Below are 18,214 nucleotides of genomic sequence, written 5' to 3'. Positions count from 1 at the left end.
CTGCGTCTTATGTTTCCATTCGCGGCACAGGGAAAAATGAAGACAAGAAGGACATGTCTCCTCGATAATCCCAGCCACTCCGGGCCCCTGGCAGGCAGGGGTGCCCACACAGTCCCTCTCCCCGCTAGGGGTCCCCTAATCCCGGCGGGTCCCTGCAAGCGGGGAGATCACAATAAGGTCCAGAAGCGCTCCAGATGCGTCCCTCGTACCCACTCGGGCGCCGTGACCAAACCTGCCGCCTTCTTGGCCAGCCAGGCCTCGTGGTGCCAGGCCTCGCGGTGCCGGGCGGGTCTGTCCCACGCGGAAGAGGGCAGGTGCAGGCTCTAGGGGGCGCGCGGCCCACCTCCGAGGGCTGACCCCGAGAGAATCCACCCAGCTCCCGGAGGCGTCACCGCGCCCAGGCTGGGGATTGGCTGACTCCGAGTCGGAAAGCTAGACGGTCTTTTCTGTGGTGATTGTGTATCCTACAAGTTCCGGGGCTGGAGCTGGAGTCACCAAAGACCGGCAGTCCATGGAGAAAGACTACAATCCCCAGAATTCAACAGTCCTCTCCAAGAGGAAGACTGGTCTGAGGATGCGTAGTAAGGGTGACTGGCCTGGAAGCGCAAAGGCGGCAACGCGCAGAGCTGCGGCGTGCGCCGGCTCTGTTCTCTGTGGGCGGATTTGCGTGGGTCCGGGCGCGTGCTGACGTCTCTTGCGTCCGGAGGCGAGTCCCTAGAGGGTAAGTGGGACGGGTGGGAGGGAGAAAGGGTGTCTTCCTGCACTAATAGCCCCCCAGGAACGGGCCGGTACCCTCGCGTACGTGTCCAGGCGTGCTGCGTCCGGCTGCTCCAGGAAATTGGCAGACTGCCGCGGCCAGACGCTGCCGGCCTTGGCTGAGGCCGCGGCTGGACGCCAGGAAGCAGCAGCACCTAGCACCCAGGTACGCCGTTGCGAGAGCCCCGTAGGGGCTGCTCGTCCGCTGAGGCGCCTCGTTTTGGGCCGGCCTTGGTTTACCCATTGTCCCATGCCCCGGCCTTCAGTGCCCTTGAGATCACCGCGTTCCCCGCCCCCCTCACCGCGAGCCGGCGTCCAGCACCGCTTCCAGCCCAACAGACCCCCGACAGCCGTAGGTTCCTGTCAGACTTTTCCTCCCACCCGGGGTCTTGGCCCTCCATGCTCCAACTTAAGTAGCTCTGGCCCTTGCCTAACAGTCAGCTGCACCTTGGTGTGCGGCTCTCCCGGGCACCCGGTGTTGCCGCGTTCAGCTCCCGGAATGCTCTCCCCTTCTCTCTTCCCTACTGGTATGCATCCTGTCTTCCGTATTAAAGGACGGAGCCACCCCCCCGTCCCCAGCTTGCTGCTGACTTCTTGAGTCACCCCCCACCTTCCAACTTTTCTTTGAGCTCTCACCTCGTTTCTCGTCTGGTCACCGCCCATCTTTTACGTTAAATAACTGGATTTGGGGTCTGTGGCTTTACCCCATCAGACATTAGCTACTTTGAGACTGAAGCCTTTTTTCCCTCTGTGACTTTCATAGCAGGAGTAAAAAGGTAGACAGATAAATGAGTAAATCTAAGCGGAGGTGGTTGGAACACATTTGAGGATGTGATTTCCAGGGGCGCCTGGGTGGCTCAGTCGCCTGAATATCTGCTTTTGGTCCAGGTCATGACCTTCAGGTCCTGGGATTGGGTACCCAGTTGGGCTCCCTGTGAAGCGGGGAGTCTGCTTCTCCTCCGCCTCTCCCCTGCTTTGTGCTTTCTCTCTGTGTCTCCGTGTCTCAAATAAAATCTTTAAAAAAAAAAAAAAATGAAATGATTTCCAGAGGCTAACCCCCGAGCCTCGAGGTACCGCCATGTTTCGGGGGGGGGGGGGGGCAAAAAAGAACTTTGCAGATTGCACTCCTATGGAATTTTCTATACTGTACTTGCAGTTTTTCCTTTTTTTTTTTTTTTTTTGAAACCTTCAGGTTAACCTCATCACTCCATAACAGACCCAGCATTGAGCACTTTTTTTTTTTTTTTTAAGAAAATTGATGTTGCTCAGGTGAGAATGTTCTGCTAACCTCAAAAGTTTCATTTCCAAGGTAAATACTTCTACCTGGGGTTCTAATTTCACCTTTACCAGGCCATTCTGGATCTTGTTCCATCCTACCCACCTCTTCTTTTATCCTCTGTTTAGCCACCAGCTTCTTCTCTAAAGCATATTCAGATCTTCCTTATCAATAAGGAGGGTATACTAGAATTTCCTTGGTCTTGTTGCCTTCTCAGGCTGCTGCCTATCACTTCTATTCCCTTAACCAGAAAAATCACAAGAATTCTTATCTATGAGGTGAAGGGGTTATCCTTCTAATAATCTATTTCTCTCTGTCTCTGGAAAATACCTAAGTGCATGAACTTGGGGGACGGTGGCAGAGTTTGTGGGCCTGCTGGAGTTAGAATCTGTGCTTTGTTGGGGTGCCTGGCAGGCTCAGTCGGTAGAGCATGCAACTCTTGATCTTGGGTGCTGAGTTCGAGCCACACCTTGGGTGTGGAGCCTACTTTAAAGAGTAAAAAAAGAATGTGTGCATTTACTTAATGCCTGTTCCAGTCTAGTGTGCTAAGTTGACTTCTACCTTAGGAATGTTTACCTGTGATCTAGTCACTTGCTGCCATCCAATGATCCCATTTGAGTGTTCTCGGAACTTAACTTGCAGTAATGGTACCCAGTTTTCCTTCGGGCTCAACAGGTGGGAAGGTTATAGCACACCACCATCAGTGGCAGTGACTTGATACAGCAGTGATTTTCAACCAGGAAGGGAGATGTAATTGAATAAAAAAGCCCCCCAGATGTTTCTGGAATTTCCCATCTGCTCTCTTTCACTATTTTCCTTCAGATTTGTCTTTCCTTGTCTTCTCTCTCCAGTCTTATCCTCTGCTTTAGTGTTACTTGTTACCTCCTTTTGTATCTGTAGCCTAGGCTCTCTTCCAGCATCTGTCCAGATGTGCATATCCATCTGCCTGAGAGACATCATCATATGAGTGTTGGATTGAGCGTCTTAATTTTAACATGTCCAAAACCCAGCTCACGGTCTTCTTTTCTGCCACTCACTGCCACTGCTACCCCCATACACACAGTGACACACACCTGTTTCTTACTCCTATTAACAGTATCCCAATCCACAGTTTCTTGGTTTGCTACCTTGGAGATACTTTCAGCCATGTCCTAATCCATTTCGTTAATAAATCTTGTTCTACTTCCAGAATAACTGCTGCATCTGTCCTCTCCTTTTCTACTGCCCTGCCTTACTTAGTTCAGGGCCTGTGGAGAGTTTTGGTTAATGTGAAAATAGAAATCTCTCATTGGATTAGAATAGAGATGAAAGTGAAGTTCTAGACCCCAAAATTATATCTGTTAGTAGGTCATTTGTCACTCTCCTAGCCAAGGTATACCATCCTTTCACTTTGTTAGCTGGTGAATGCTTCCAGCCTCCTTCTTCCAGCCTCTTGAGGAAGTGGTCCTATACCTGGTTAGTATCTAGCCAGGGGGGGATAGGTGGAGAAGGAATAAGTGAGGAAGATGCTGAAGGTTGCAGGTCTCTTTGCTGGGGGCGTGTTTACCACCTTAGTGTCCTGCTCTGTGTGTGTGTGTTTTCTTCACCGTCCTAGAGTTTGGGTCCTTTCAAACCTCAGATAACCCAAACACAACTCTTACTCAACCTGTGTCATTTGGTTTTCTTCCTCTGACCTCATTTACTGTCACTTTGTATAGTCCTTGGGGATTATAATTCAAGGAAGCTGTCCCTCAGCTCAACTTGGGTTCCATTCTCAAGGACTGCCTCAAAGGCAGTGTGTAGCGAGTAGGACTCACTCTGAGAAGCACTTAAGTGTCTCACCCTACTCTCAACCCCTTAAACCAGCTAATTCTGAGCTTTTCTTCTTCAAATTCTTGACTTTTAAGAAACCTATTCTCACTAATTTCAGTCAGTCTTTTAATGTCAATTCCCTCAACAGTGAGGAGACTAAGAACACATTCATAGTTACAAATTGAAGAGTATTTTGTTCAGATTGCAAGAGTCCCGTGCTAAACTTTATCTTATTCCCTAGTTCAGAATATCCAGGGAACAGTTAAATGAGAAGTTACCTTTTGCAAACAGTTTGCTAGGGCCTCAGTAAGTTTTGGTATTATGTTTGGAACTTAGAATTAATGCCATAGAAGTTTAAGTATAACTGATAAAAATGTACTGTTGACATTATTTCAGGTATGTTAGGACTTACACAGATGCTTGAGGGCTAACATGGGAACTTAGCCACCATGAACAAGACTGTTTTCATGGGAAAACAAATTGGTTACTTGTAGAAGGTTCCCATTTGATCCTCCCAGAGAGAGTAATTCACTGCTGATGTTTAATCCCTGACTACTCCCATTAATTCTCTACTAGCCAGAAAAACTGACGCGTGCTTATAGTCATATGTCAGTTAAGGACATTTCTGGGTGGCTCATACCAGTCCTTTACCTCCACAAACAAAAGAGGGCCAGATTTTACCTGTAATGTCATTCAGATGCACCTATTTCCAGCACTGTCTGTATCTCATATGCAGACTTTATCTTTCTGAATCTTTTTTTTTTTTTTTTTTTTTAAGATTTTGTTTGTTTATTTGACAGAGAGAGAGCCAGAGAGCACAAGCGGGGGGGAATGGCAGAGGGAGAGGGAGAAGCAGACTCCCCGCCCTGAGCAGGGATCCCGATGCAGCTCGATGCCAGGACCCTGGGATCACAACCTGAGTGGAAAGCTGAAAGACGTTTAACTGACTGAGCTGCCCAGGCGCCCCTGTCTTTCTGAATCTTAAGTGTTCCTGAACACTGTGTATGTGGAGGGACCCTTCAGAGTAGAGTACAGACAGACTGAGCAGGTGCAAAAGGTGGGGAGTGGCCTTACAAAGAGAAGGGTCTGGGAAGATGAGGCCTTACTCTTGGGTCTAAATCCAGTCTGTCTTTGTAGGGGACAACATGCCAACTGCCAAGCAGCTAGCTGACATTGGCTACAAGACCTTCTCTGCCTCCATGATGCTTCTCACTGTGTACGGGGGCTACCTCTGCAGTGCCCGAGCCTACCGCTATTTCCAGCTGCGCAGCGCCCGGCGCCAGGCTGCGGAAGAACAGAAGACCTCAGGAGCCTTGTAGAACCGGGGGTTTTCCTCCTTGAGCAGAGAGGCCTAAGGCATGCTGTGGAATGATCTCATCTGCAATCCTTTCCAAGTCAAGAGAACTAGGGCCTTAATGGTTTTCAAATCCTGCTGAGAAAAAGTGCCCCTGTTTTCTCTGGCACTGCTGGTTCGGGGAGGCAGTGGAATCATGACAGGAATGGGAGGATCAAGCACACCTACAGACATTAAATATCTTGTTAGTCTGTGTCTTGGTATTTTTGTTTACTTAAATAGGGTACGGAAGGCCGAGGTGGGACCTTGACTACCAGTTTTCTAGTCACAAACTGGATTTCCATATTTTGAGCCCTTGGCCCCTGTGAAGTGGGGGTATGCAGTTTTAGGAGTTGTGGTGTCAGCTCATGATCTCAGACAAAAGACTGTTCCAGCATCTGTACACATCCCCTGAAAAGACTAAAGACCATAGCTCTTCTTGGTCAGTGACCGTTCCTAGACCAATTACTGTGTCCAGGTAAAGGTACTCCGGACAGCTCGTGGCCACACGTGTGCCTCTCAGTTAAGGAAGGCAGAAGCCCTTGTGTAACAGCCCTATCAAAATTGCCGGGAGTGGAGGAGGCATAGTTCCCAAAGGGAAGGGTTGTTGGGCAGCCTGTAGTAATGCAGTCCAGCTCCTCAGGCTCAGTGGGCGTCGTATTAGCATAGGATTGATTTCTCCCTGTGCCAGTGCACAGAAGTCTACCTGCAGTCTTTTTGCAGGGTTGTGTAGAGGATTTAAAAGAAAACACAGTGCATTCAAGGTAAAACCCAACTAAGAGGACAGCTGTTCTTGCCACGCTTCCATTGTGAGCCTTGAGGCTTGCTAGTTGACTTCATTCTCATTTTTGATAATCGTCAGAGATAACAATCCCCTTGGATATTTGTTATCTCTCACGCTTTCACTCCTAAACCTTTCACGTGAAAGTCCTCTACTGTGATTAGAAACACTCAGCTTTCCTGTGCCACCAGGCCTTGTACTCCCATCCTCTCTTGGTGTGTTAACCAAGAATTCCACTGCCTCTCCTTTCTCACGTAACGCAGAAAGTAGGTAGGGTCGCCATTCTCCCAGCTCGCCTGTGCGCTTCCAAAAAGTGTAACACCAGGTTTTTTTCCCCCTCCCTTCCTCTGCCTCTCCCCTCCCCTCTCCTTTTCTTTAACATCATTCCATTTCAAGATGCTCTCTTGCATTCTCATTTCCTGCTCTAGAGCTTACAGACTTCAGGTCTTTTGATTCCTTCTATTTTCTTCCAGTCTGTCAGCCCTTTCTTGATTTCCTGTCCAGCCTGTGCCCATAGCAGAGCCCTCAAACAGCTCCACTGCAATCTTTGCCTCCTACCTCATTACCCTTTTCCATCCCAGGCCTTGCTCCATTTGTTGTCTTTAATTCATACTCTTCTTTCTTTTCAGTATACAAACTTGCTTAAGGCCCCCCACCTCCTATCTAAACAGACTTCTCAAGGTTATTCAAGAAGTCTACGTGATGCTCCTTCCACGGACTTGAAATTCCTTCCACCTCCTCCATTGTGTTGAAACTCCTGGTTGGCATGGCCTCTCGTGTCACACCCACTGATGATTACAGTCCTTCCCCGGCTGTTCAGCCGCTGCACTGAAGCTCTGCTTTGGCCACAGGGTGGGACCACTATCTTGTTTCCTTCTCTGCCTTGACTTTTCCTTTTGATTTCCTTTGGGAATTTCTTTTTTTTTTTTTTTTTTTTTTTTTTTTTTTTTTTTTTTTTTTAGACAATTATTTTTTTTTTTTTTTAAAGATTTTTATTTATTTGTTAGAGAGAGAGATACAGAGCGCAAGCACAGGCAGACAGAGTGGCAGGCTAGAGGCAGAGGGAGAAGCAGGCTCCCTGCCAAGCAAGGAGCCCGATGTGGGACTCGATCCCAGGACGCTGGGATCATGACCTGAGCCGAAGGCAGCCGCTTAACCAACTGAGCCACCCAGGCGTCCCTCCTTTGGGAATTTCTGCCCACTTTAAACACTGATCTGATGTGCTTCAAAGTTTTTTTCTTAGACCATTGCCTTCGTTCTGTTTTTTTTTTTTTTTTCTGTATGTTTTTCCTACATTATTCCAGGTACTCAATGGTTTTAACATGAAAATTAAGTGCTTAGTGTTGGGATCCCAACTCTACCATTCTCGCCATATTGCAGAAGGCTAATTACTTAACTCCTCAGTTTACCTCTGTCTAATGGGGATTAAAAAATAACAGTTCCTAATTTAAGAGATTAGGTTAAAGATCAAATGACATAATTCAAATTCAGTATTTCTTTGGCATATAATAAGCACTCAGTAGATGTCAGCTATTAATGCCTGCTGCTGACTTCCAAATCTGTATCTTCCAGATTGGCCTTGGGCTTCAGCTATATCCAGTTGCTTGACATATCTACTTGAATATCCTGTAGGCCTCTCTAACTTGGTATGTCCACGACTAACCACATTCCTTCTTGTCTCCAGGACCTATTTTTTTCCCTCCTACTTTAGTTAATGATGCTATCATCAAGTCAGAAATAGTGGGAGTTTTATTAGACTTCTATATCCTACTCCTCCCCAAGTAATTATCTTCTTAATTTTTACCATTTAAACATCCACTTAATCAGTTCATTCCTTATCATTTCTTGCTTATAATTTTGCAGAAGACTTAGAGGTCTTGATTCACTCTTGACCTCATCAGATTTATCTGCCACATTGCTATCAGAGACCTCTATTTGGAACTAACATGATTATGGCACTTTTGCTTTTGCTGTCCTCCGAAGCTCAACCATAGGGTATGGGTTAAGAATCTTTGACCTGTGGAGTCAAGTCCAGACTCCTTAGTATGGCGTATGAGGTCCTTAAGACCTGACCCATTTTATGTCCCTACATCATCCTTTTTTGTTCCGGTAATATCAACTGCCTATATGCTTGCATGCTGTTTCTTGTTCCATGCCTATTTGTGCTTTCTCTCTGAATAGAATATCTTGGGTACCCATCCCCACACCCCCTTATCTTCTTTTTTCTCTTCCAATAGAGTTTCTTGGACTTTTCACCCTCCCATACTGGGGCACATATCTGTAGAAGACACCATTTTTCCTTTTAAAAAATCTTTAAAAGGGGCACCTGGGTGGCTCAGTGGGTTAAGCCTCTGCCTTCAGCTCAGGTCATGGTCCCAGGATCCTGGGATCAAGCCCCACATTGGGCTCTCTGCTCAGTGGGGAGCCTGCCTCCCTTCCTCTCTCTCTGCCTGCCTCTGCCTACATATGATCTCTGTCTGTCAAATAAATAAATAAAATATTTTAAAAATTCTTTAAAAGCACAAGTAACTAAGACAGTTTTGAAGAGAAACATAAGATGCGTTAGTCTACCAGATACCATGACATAGTAGGACACTTAGAGTAATCCAAATGTAGTGACATTAGTGTAGGAGTAGAGAATAGGTTCTTGGTCTAGTACAATAAACTCAAACAGATCAGCATGTATGTGAGAAATTGAGTGTGATAGAGTATCTAACCCATGGGGACAACTATCCTCTATGTTGTGAAGATGGAGATACATTTATCTATATATCTCCATATATAATTGTAAAAGTACAAAAAAATAGATTGAAAGGACACACTGAACTCACAGTAGTAGTTATATTGGGGGTGAGGTGAAGTGAAGTCGGGCAGAGGTAGAAGGGAACTTAAATGACAACTGTTCTAGTCACAAGACTTCTGACATCAAATGTATTTTTCCCACTCAGAACAATATCTCCCACCTCTCCAGACAGCAGCTGAGTATCCTACAATTCAGTTCTGCCCTTAGCTACCTGGAGTCAGCACAGACTCCACAGGTTAAAGACTTAGTCTCACAAGACTGGCTCCCATTTAAGATGCCAGTTACAAGTAGTAGATCCCTAGGTTATCCACACTCTGCCTCACTTGGCTACAAATCCGTTCGCATGACCTCCTTAGATTTGATAATTTGTTACAATGGCTCACAAAGCTTAACTAGAGAAACACTTTATTGCTTGGTTTATTATAAAGAATACCACTCAGAAACAGCCAAATAGAAGAGATGATTAAGGCAGGGTAAAGGCATACCACCCTATTAACACCTTAGTGTGTTCTCCATCCAGAAGCTCTCTGAACCCCATTGTTGAGGGTTTTTCTGGAGGCCCTGTTACATAAACACAATTGATTAAATCATTGGTCACTGGTAGTTAGCTCAATCTGCAGCCCCTATTCCCAACCTGGGGGATGGGAGAGTGAGGCGGATAGTTCCAGTCTTCTAATTCTGCCATGGCCCTGTTGCTATGGTGATCAGCTTCCATCCTGTGGCTTGCTAGAGCCCCACCAAGTCAGCTCATTAACGTACAGACATCATCACTCTGGAGATTATGGAGGTCTTAGAAATTGCCAATAACTGGAGAAGACGACCAAATATTTATGTATACATGTATATATTGCTTTTTTTTTTTAAAGTAAACTCTGCCCTCAACATGGGGCTCTAACAACACCAAGATCAAGAGGCTCTACCAACTGAACCTGTGTTTCTTTGTTTCTTTTTTTTTTTTTTTTAATATTTTTATTTATTTGACAGATCACAAGTAGGCAGAGAGGCAGGCAGAGAGAGAGGGGGAAGCAGGCTCCCTGCTGAGCAGAGAGCCTGATGTGGGGCTCAATCCCAGGACCCTGAGATCATGACCTGAGCTGAAGGCAGAGACTTAACCCTCTGAGCCACCCAGGCACCCCTGCCCCTGTTTCTTTTATCACAATGTCACAGGTCTCTAATTTTGTACTTCTTTTACAACTAAGATTTGAGATAAGACAGAATGTTAGAGATGTTAATTCTGGGTGTTGGAAATAATGGAAGTATATATTATTCCTTGATTTCCTGCATTTTTTTTTTCCAATTGCTTAAAGAAGAACTTGGAGGGAAATAATTTTGATGGCTTCCTGTTCACCACTATTGTTCTTAGCTGAAGTAGTACCCCCCCGCCCCCAGGTGAAAATGTTTTGATTGTCACAGTGAGTGTCCGGCATTTGGTGGGTGGAGGCCAAGGATGCTAGATTTTTTGCAGTGCCCAGGATAGTCTCTGCACAAGTCCCAAGTCCCGTACAACTATCAGATGTCTCTATAAATACTCAAATAAAAGAAAAGACAGTTTAAAATTAGCTGAGCCTATAATTTCTCTTTTCCATATAAACACAAATGTACTTTTTGTATGGTTTAGTGTACTCGGATTTCTCTTAGCATGCAGCTTTATATAAAATGGAGGGAAGACTGCAGTAATTTGTCTTATTCAGAACTTTTGTATACCATTTCAGAAAGCCGTGCCTTTGATGGCAAAGCCTGTTCTTGGTATTTGAGTCTGTGACATAATGCAGTTGTGACCGTCTGCATTTGTAGCCACTGAATTGATGGTGGGTGTACAGAAGGGCAACCACCCAAATGCTAGTCCACATATTTACACACAGAAATCACGTTACTGTAAATTGTTTTAAAATTCTCCTTTATGTTACTGTTAGAGCCTTATGCTGATTTTTAAAAATTATGTGTGTTGGTATGTTAAACAATTATTCATTGTATTTAAGATTAGTACCAAGAGAGTTATAAATACTCGTTATACAAAGTAGGTGGTTTAGAAATAATTCATTCACATTTGGTCATCTTTTACTACAGTGCTGAGGTGATGGTTAATTTTGTGTCAGCTTAGCCAGGCTATGGTGCTCAGTTGTTTGGCCAAACACCAGTCTGGATGTTGCTGTGAAGGTATTTTTTAGATGTAGTCAACGTTTATTATTTATTTATTTATTTATTTGACAGAGAGAGAGAGAGAGAGAGAGAGAGAGAGGGAACAAGTAGGCAGAGAGGCAGGCAGAAAGAGAGGGGGAAGCAGGCTCCCTACCAAGCAGAGAGCCCGACGCGGGGCTCAATCCCAGGACCCTGAGACCATGAACTGAGCTGAGGGCAGAAGTCTCACCCACTCAGTCACCCAGGTGCCCCATGTAGTCAACATTTAAATCAGACACTCAGTAAAGCAGATTGTCCTCCATATTGTGGATGGGGCTCATCCAATCAGTTGAAGGCCTTAAGAACAGAGACTTGAGAGTTCCCAAAGAAGGAATTCTGCATCAAGACTGTAATGTAGGGGGCTCCTTGCTCAGTGGGGAGTCTGCTTCTCTCTCTGCCTGCCACTGCCCCTGCTTGTGCTTTTTCTCTCTCCAACAAATAAATAAATAAAGTCTTTTTTTTTTTTTTAAAGATTTATTTATTTGACAGAGAGAAATCACAAGTAGACAGAGAGGCAGGCAGAGAGAGAGAGAGAGAGAGGGAAGCAGGCTCCCTGCTGAGCAGAGAGCCTGATGCGGGACTCGATCCCAGGACCCTGAGATCATGACCTGAGCCGAAGGCAGCGGCTTAATCCACTGAGCCACCCAGGTGCCCAATAAATAAATAAAATCTTAAAAAAAAAAAAAAAGATCTATTTCTTTGAGAGTGGAGAGCAAGCAGGGGGGAGGGGCAAAGGGCGAGGGAAGGAGAGAATCTCTAGCAGACTCCCTGCTCAGTGCAGAGCCCAGCACAGGCTGATCCCAGGAACCCGCGGACATGACCTGAGCCAAAACCAAGAGCCTGCTGCTTAACCTGCTGAGCCACCCAGGTGCCCCTGTTTGCAATATTTTAAAAATAAAGAATCTTAAATACATTAAAGAATTGAATAATGGTATACCCATAAAGTGGAATGTTAAATCTGTCAAAACTAGCAGAATATGTATAGTATGATCTCATTTTTGTTTTATTTTTTAAATTTTAAAATTTTTAAAAGATTTTGAGAGAGCACAACAAGAGGGAGGGCGGAGGGGCAAGCAAGACTCTTCACTGAGTTGGAGCCTCCCTCAGGGCTTGATCCCAGAACCTCAAGATAATGACCTAAGCCAAAATGAAGAGTTGGCCATTTAACCGAATGAGTCACTCAGACACACCTCGTTTTTGTTTTAAAGGGAACATTTGTGGGGTTCCTGGGTGTCTCGGTTAAGCGACTGCCTTTGGCTCAGGTCATGATCCCAGGGTCCTGGGGTCGAGCTCCGTATCAGGCTCCCTACTCAGCAGGGAATCTGCTTCTCCCTCTCCTCTGGCTCTCCTTGCTTGTGCTCTTTCTGTCAAATAAGTAAAATCTTGAGGAAAAAAAAAAAACCCCAAGCAAACAATCTGATTCTTGATTTCAGCTCAGGTCATGATCTCAAGGTTGTGAGATCAAGCCCCAGATTGTGCTCTGCTCTCAGCACAAGTCTGCTTAAGATTCTCTCCCTTTGCCCTGCCCCCTCCCCCAGCTCACACTCTTTCAAATAAAAAAAAATATAAATAAATTAAAGGAACATTTGTATTCATGTGGTTATCTCATAAGTGGTTTTGGAAGGCTATATACCAAGTGTTAATAGTTATTGGGCAAATGGAAATGTCATGTACGTCATTAATTGCATTTTTTACAATGAGCATATATATCTTGTATAATAAAAATATTTGGGGGGAGGGCGCCTGGGTAGTAAGCCTCTGCCTTCAGCTCAGGTCATGGTTCCAGGGTCCTGGGATTGAGCCTCGCATCAGGCTCTCTGCTCAGCAGGGAGCCTGCTTCTTCCTCTCTTTCTGCCTGCTTCTCTGCCTACTTGTGATCTCTCTCTCTGTCAAATAAATAAATAAAATCTTAAAAAAAAATATTTTGGTGGTTTCAAACATATACAAAAGCTGAGCGAATAGAAATAAGACTCTTAGGGCGCCTGGGTGGCTCAGTGGGTTAAGCCGCTGACTTCGGCTCAGGTCATGATCTCAGGGTTCTGAGATCGAGTCCCGCATCGGGCTCTCTGCTCTGCAGGGAGCCTGCTTCCTCCTCTCTCTCTCTCTTCCTGCTTCTCTGCCTACTTGTGATCTCTCTCTGTCAAATAAATAAATAAAATCTTTAAAAAAAAAAAAAGAAATCAACTTTCTAAAAAAAAAAAAAGAAAGAAAAAGAAATAAGACTCTTATACCCATCCTTTAGTTTTAATTATTATCAACCTATTGCCACACTTTAAAAATACACTTTTTTGTTTAAGGAAAAACAGTTTTTTTGTATCATTTATCCTAGTTAGTCTGTAAGCTTCTTAAGGTCAGGAATACATGAATATATATATGCACATATATATATATGTACACATATATATATGTGCATATATATATATATTTTAAAGATTTTATTTCTTTATTTGACAGAGAGATCACAAGCAGGCAGAGAAGCAGGCAGAGAGAGAAGGGGAAGCAGACTCCCCACCGAGCAGAAAGCCCGATGCAGGACTCGATCCCAGGATCCTGAGATCATAACCTGAGCCAAAGGCAGAGGCTTAACCCACTGAGCCACCCAGGTGCCCCCATGAATATATTTTCTATGTAAAATTTTTAAAAATTGAGATAACTGAAAGTACCCCTTGTCATTCCCTCTATTCCCCACAATTTCCCTGCTCGAAAATTACTGGTGTTACCAGTTCAGTGTATTTTTCCAGACCATTTCCAGTGTGTTTACAGGTACGTAAAGATCTGCAGTGAATGTTGATTGACTCTTCTCTGGTTCCTTCTGTTGTTCAGAACCAAAGACTCGGGAGAGAAGCACTAATTGGCAAGGTCTGGGACACCAGGGCTCTCCCCACCCTGTGTTAGTCAGAGGCAGCTTTGGTGGCAAGATTCTAGTCTGCCTGCGAACCATTTGTAGGGCGCGGACAGTGAAGGAAAGTAGCCAGGCAGACAACTGAGAACCGTAACAAGGGATGGTCTGTAACGGGGAGCCATTTTCGTAAAATAAATTAGTATCAGACAGCAGAACCCTGTTGCTGTCAAAAGCTTAGTATTGTTTCCTAGGTGTTTGTCACAGAGCAGTCATTGGAGCGAAAGAAGATTCCCAAATCTGCTTTTTTTTTTTTTAATAGGCCTAGGGCTTATGACTGAACTCTGTTGGTGAGGCCTGCTCTGCAGGAAACTTTACTGAACAAGAAAAGACAACTATAGACAGATGGCTGAGGTGAGGGCAGAACAGATTGTAACCTTACTATCAGTCGCTGATTCAGTCCCTTTTTTAAAGATTTTATTTGAGAGAGAGAGAGAGCATGAGCAGGGGGGAGGGATTGAGGGAAAGGGAAAAGCAGACTCCCCGTGGAGCAGGGAGCCCAAAAGGGGCTTGATTCCCAGAACCCTAAGATCATGATCTGAGCTGAAGGCAGACGCTTAACTGACTGAGCCACCCAGGGACCCCTGTCCCTTTTTTTTTATAAAGACATTTCTTGTACCTCTAATGTCTAGTCCCAACTAGTAAGATACCCTCCCCTGAGTACTTTTTCCCCCCATGAATACTTTTTAAAAGACTCATTTGTTGCTTTAAACCTTTGAGGGCTCCTATAATCTATCATCTAAAATGTACTTCAGGGGCGCCTGGGTGGCTCAGTTGGTTAAGCAACTGCTTTTGGCTTAGGTCATGATCCTGGAGTCCCAGGATCGAGTCCCACATCAGGCTCCCTGCTCAACAGGGAGTCTGCTTCTCCCTCTGACCTCTCCCTTCTCATGCTCTCTCTAATAAATAAATAAAATCTTAAAAAATAAAATAAAATAAAATAAAATGTACTTCAAAATGATAGTCAGGGTTCTTCACTATACAGTCCCAAGCCGTCTCCTTATTCTCACCTCCTGCCTCTTTGATCCAACTCTAGCAGGTTAGTTCCCTGAAAATGCCATATACTTTTTGTATTAAAAAATATTTGAAATGAACTATTCCAAATGTAAAAAGCACCAAAAATAAAATATGATACCATTACTCATCTTACCCACATCCTCCCTTCCCAAAGATAAAAACTATCCATCCTTCTGATATGTTTCCAAACTTTTACTGTAGAAATACATAATATTATTTGGGGTTAAAAAAAGTAATGTTAATTTCATCAAATGGGAGATTTTCTTTTGAAACTTGCTCTTTTCACTCAACATGTTTTTGACATTTATTTATCCATTGTGCTGGTTAATTTTAGATGGTGACTGGACTGGCCCACTCAGGGCCCAGAGACTTGGTTAAACAATTCCTCATGCGTCTGGATGTTTCTGAATGAGATATAAAAATTTGAATCCACAGACTGAGTAAAGCTGGTTGCACTCCCCAGTGTGGTTGGGCCTCAACCAATTCATTGTCAGCTTGAATAAAAATAGGCAGAGTAAGAGAATTCTCTCTCCACTTGCCTGTCTGAGCTGAGACAACTGGCCTCAGAATCAGACTGGGACTCCATCATCAGCTCTACTGGTACTCTAGCTTGCTGACTTCAGATCCTAGGAACTTCTCTGCCTCTACAATTATGTGAGCCAACTCCTTATAACAGATCTTTTTAAAATTTATGTATTTATATTCTCTTGGTTCAGACTAGTACATCCATATTGACAAAAAAGAAGGAAAAAACCCCTTAGTTTTTTTTTTTTTTTGTTTTGTTTTTTTTAAAGATTTTATTTATTTATTTGACAGAGAGAAATCACAAGTAGATGGAGAGGCAGGCAGAGAGAGAGAGAGGGAAGCAGGCTCCCCGCCGAGCAGAGGGCCCGATGCGGGACTCGATCCCAGGACCCCGAGATCATGACCCGAGCCGAAGGCAGCGGCCCAACCCACTGAGCCACCCAGGCGCCCCAAACCCCTTAGTTTTTAATTGCTCATCCAACTGCATGAGTAAATCAATTTATTCCATTCCTTTAGAGAAATCTCATTGAGTCATCTCCACTTTTTTCCTCTTATAAATAGCAATCCGATGAGTATCCTTGAATGTTTTCTTGGGCCCATCTACTAGTTTCTCCAAGAGTAATCATTACTAATATTTAGCTTTACTAGTTTTTTTTTTTAAATTTTTTTTTTTAAGATTTTATTTATTTATTTGACAGACAGAGATCACAAGTAGGCAGAGAGGCAGGCAGAGAGACAGGAGGAAGCAGGCTCCCCACTGAGCAGAGAGCCCAATGCGGGGCTTGATTCCAGGACCCTGGGATCATGACCCGAGCTGAAGGCAGAGGCTTTAACCCACTGAGCCACCCAGGTGCCCCTAGCTTTACTAGTTTTTGTTACGTTTTCCAAAGTGGTGTTAAGTGCTTTCTGTTAGTTTTAATTTTTTTTTTTAAGATTTTATTTATTTATTTATTTGACAGAGAGAGATCACAAGTAGACAGGCAGGCAGAGAGAGAGAGAAAAGGAAGCATGCTCCCTGCTGTGCAGAGAGCCCGATGCGGGCCTCGAACCCAGAACCCTGAGATCATGACCTGAGCAGAAGGCAGCGGTTTAACCCACTGAGCCACCCAGGCGCCCTCTGTTAGTTTTAATTTATGTATTACTGATTTCCAGTAGGGTAGAGCACCTCTTTAATTAATTAATTTAAAAGATTGTATTTATTTACTTCAGAGAGACAGAGAAGCAAGCATGGGGGTGGGGTTGGGCAGAGGGAGAAGCTGACTCCCCGCTGAGCAGGGAGCCTGATGCGGAACTTGATCCCAGGACCCTGAGATCATGACCTGAGCCAAAGTCAGCAGCTTAACCCACTGAGCCACCCATGCACCCTTTAATTGACTTGTTATCCATTAACATATTCTTCCTGTAGAAATTGCCTATTCATATTCTTGACCCTCCCCTTTGTCTTGGTACTGGTTGTCTTTGTTGTTTCTTTAGTTATGTATATTCTGGATACTAGTTATTTTGTTAGTTATAGGTCTGGCAGGTTTGACCCAGATGGTGTTTCAGAGCTTTTTCATTTGGGAGGCGGTGGTAATGGTGTAAGAATCCCACGTGGTCTGCATCATCACGCCCGTCTCTCCAGAGCAGTGCCACGGGTAAATGATCTGAGACCATTTTTATGCAAGTTTTTACCTGGGGATGGGGTGGGGAAGGTCATGGTATTTCCTAGACCACACAGAAATTGTATATTTAAATTCTCAAATTCACATGGAGTGAAATTCCATGGTTCCAAATTTCCTGCCTTCCTTTTTTTGCCAACTGGATGAATTTTTCATGGTTTCCCCCCTTTCAGTAAGGCTGTTTCTGTCTCAGGATCCCAGTTTTAACTGGAGGTCTCATTTCCAGCTTCCTGCATGGTCTTGTTTCTTGTCAGCATTAAAACCCAAGTCCTTCAGTTATGTTCCCTTATCCCTCCAGTAATTGCATCAACTGTTTTACCTTCTGCACTAGTTTTCAGTTCCTTTCGTTGTGTCTTTGGTGTCCCCTTTCCTGGATTTCCTCAACTATGCATTGAAAACAAAACCAAACCTTTACTACCATTTCTAGATGCTTGTCTCAAGTTATGTTAGCCTGCATTAAGCCAGGACTGGTATCTTTCACATACTTGGACATCTCTTCTAAACATACCTTTCCATTTCAGTTAATGGCCAAGCTCCACTTTCAAGTTTTCTCCCACCTTGCCAAGAATAATTTAGGATAGTTCTTCTTGCACTGGAATACCTTTCCCCCTTATTGTGGGTATAGGAGCTCTTTGAGAGCAGAAACCAGATCTTGTTCATCTTTGTGTCCCCACCTTCTGCCATAGTGCGTATCGTAAAGTAGGCACTTAAATATTTTATTGAACTGAAAATATTTCCCTGCTTGATATTGGATATAAAGTCTGAAGAATTTGGTTTATAGTCAGCAATACTGAATCACCTCTAACTAAACTCATGTGATTATTTTTAGGGTTGAGGTAACATGAAAGTTTATGATACATGATGGGCGATCTAAGGCGTTTGTGGTTTGGGGTTTTTTGTTTTTAGTAATCAAGTACCAGTTTGATTCTTTATTAGCTGTTCCACCTTAGGCAAGTTCATTCTTTTTGCTTCATTTTTATCACATGTGAAGTGCTTAATATAGTGCCTGGCGTGTAATGAAGAGCTGTGTGTTATCTATTACTATTTTTTTTATTATACCATTCAGTTGCATCTTTGTCAGAATAACTGGGACAACTAACCCCAGATTTACATAGCAGTTGCTCAGATTTCAAAAGCCTTAAAACCATATCTTTTAAAAGCCTTTCATTCATATTTCAAAATTACTAGTCTATTCAA

The 18,214-nt window shown here is 44.1% G+C and overlaps 1 protein-coding gene across 3 annotated transcripts; it reads left to right on the top strand.

The window, feature by feature from the left end:
* Nucleotides 1–463: 463 nt before the first annotated feature.
* LOC101680692 (cytochrome c oxidase assembly protein COX14) lies at nt 464–5,372 on the top strand. Of its 3 annotated transcripts, XM_013049173.2 has the most exons (3): nt 464–721; nt 2,008–2,065; nt 4,961–5,372. In XM_013049173.2, exon 3 carries the CDS (start codon nt 4,969–4,971, stop codon nt 5,140–5,142), a length of 174 nt encoding a protein of 57 aa, XP_012904627.1. In that variant the 5' UTR covers nt 464–721; nt 2,008–2,065; nt 4,961–4,968; the 3' UTR covers nt 5,143–5,372. The 3 variants fall into 3 exon arrangements, with proteins under 3 accessions (XP_012904627.1, XP_004778883.1, XP_004778884.1); XM_004778826.3 differs by lacking the exon at nt 2,008–2,065 and having other exon boundaries at nt 471–721; XM_004778827.2 differs by lacking the exons at nt 464–721; nt 2,008–2,065 and adding an exon at nt 728–922.
* Nucleotides 5,373–18,214: the final 12,842 nt, after the last annotated feature.

This window comes from Mustela putorius, unplaced genomic scaffold (assembly GCF_011764305.1).
Source record: "Mustela putorius furo isolate JIRA1106 unplaced genomic scaffold, ASM1176430v1.1 tig00537227_pilon_pilon_pilon, whole genome shotgun sequence".
Taxonomy (NCBI): Eukaryota; Metazoa; Chordata; class Mammalia; order Carnivora; family Mustelidae; genus Mustela; species Mustela putorius.
Note: the sequence above shows the minus strand (reverse complement) of the source record. Positions and strands in the feature narration are given on the sequence as shown.

What these genes read in the sequence shown, in the direction of transcription:
- LOC101680692 (XM_013049173.2), top strand. Translation starts at nt 4,969, where the DNA reads ATGCCAACTGCCAAGCAGCTAGCTGACATTGGCTACAAGACCTTCTCT.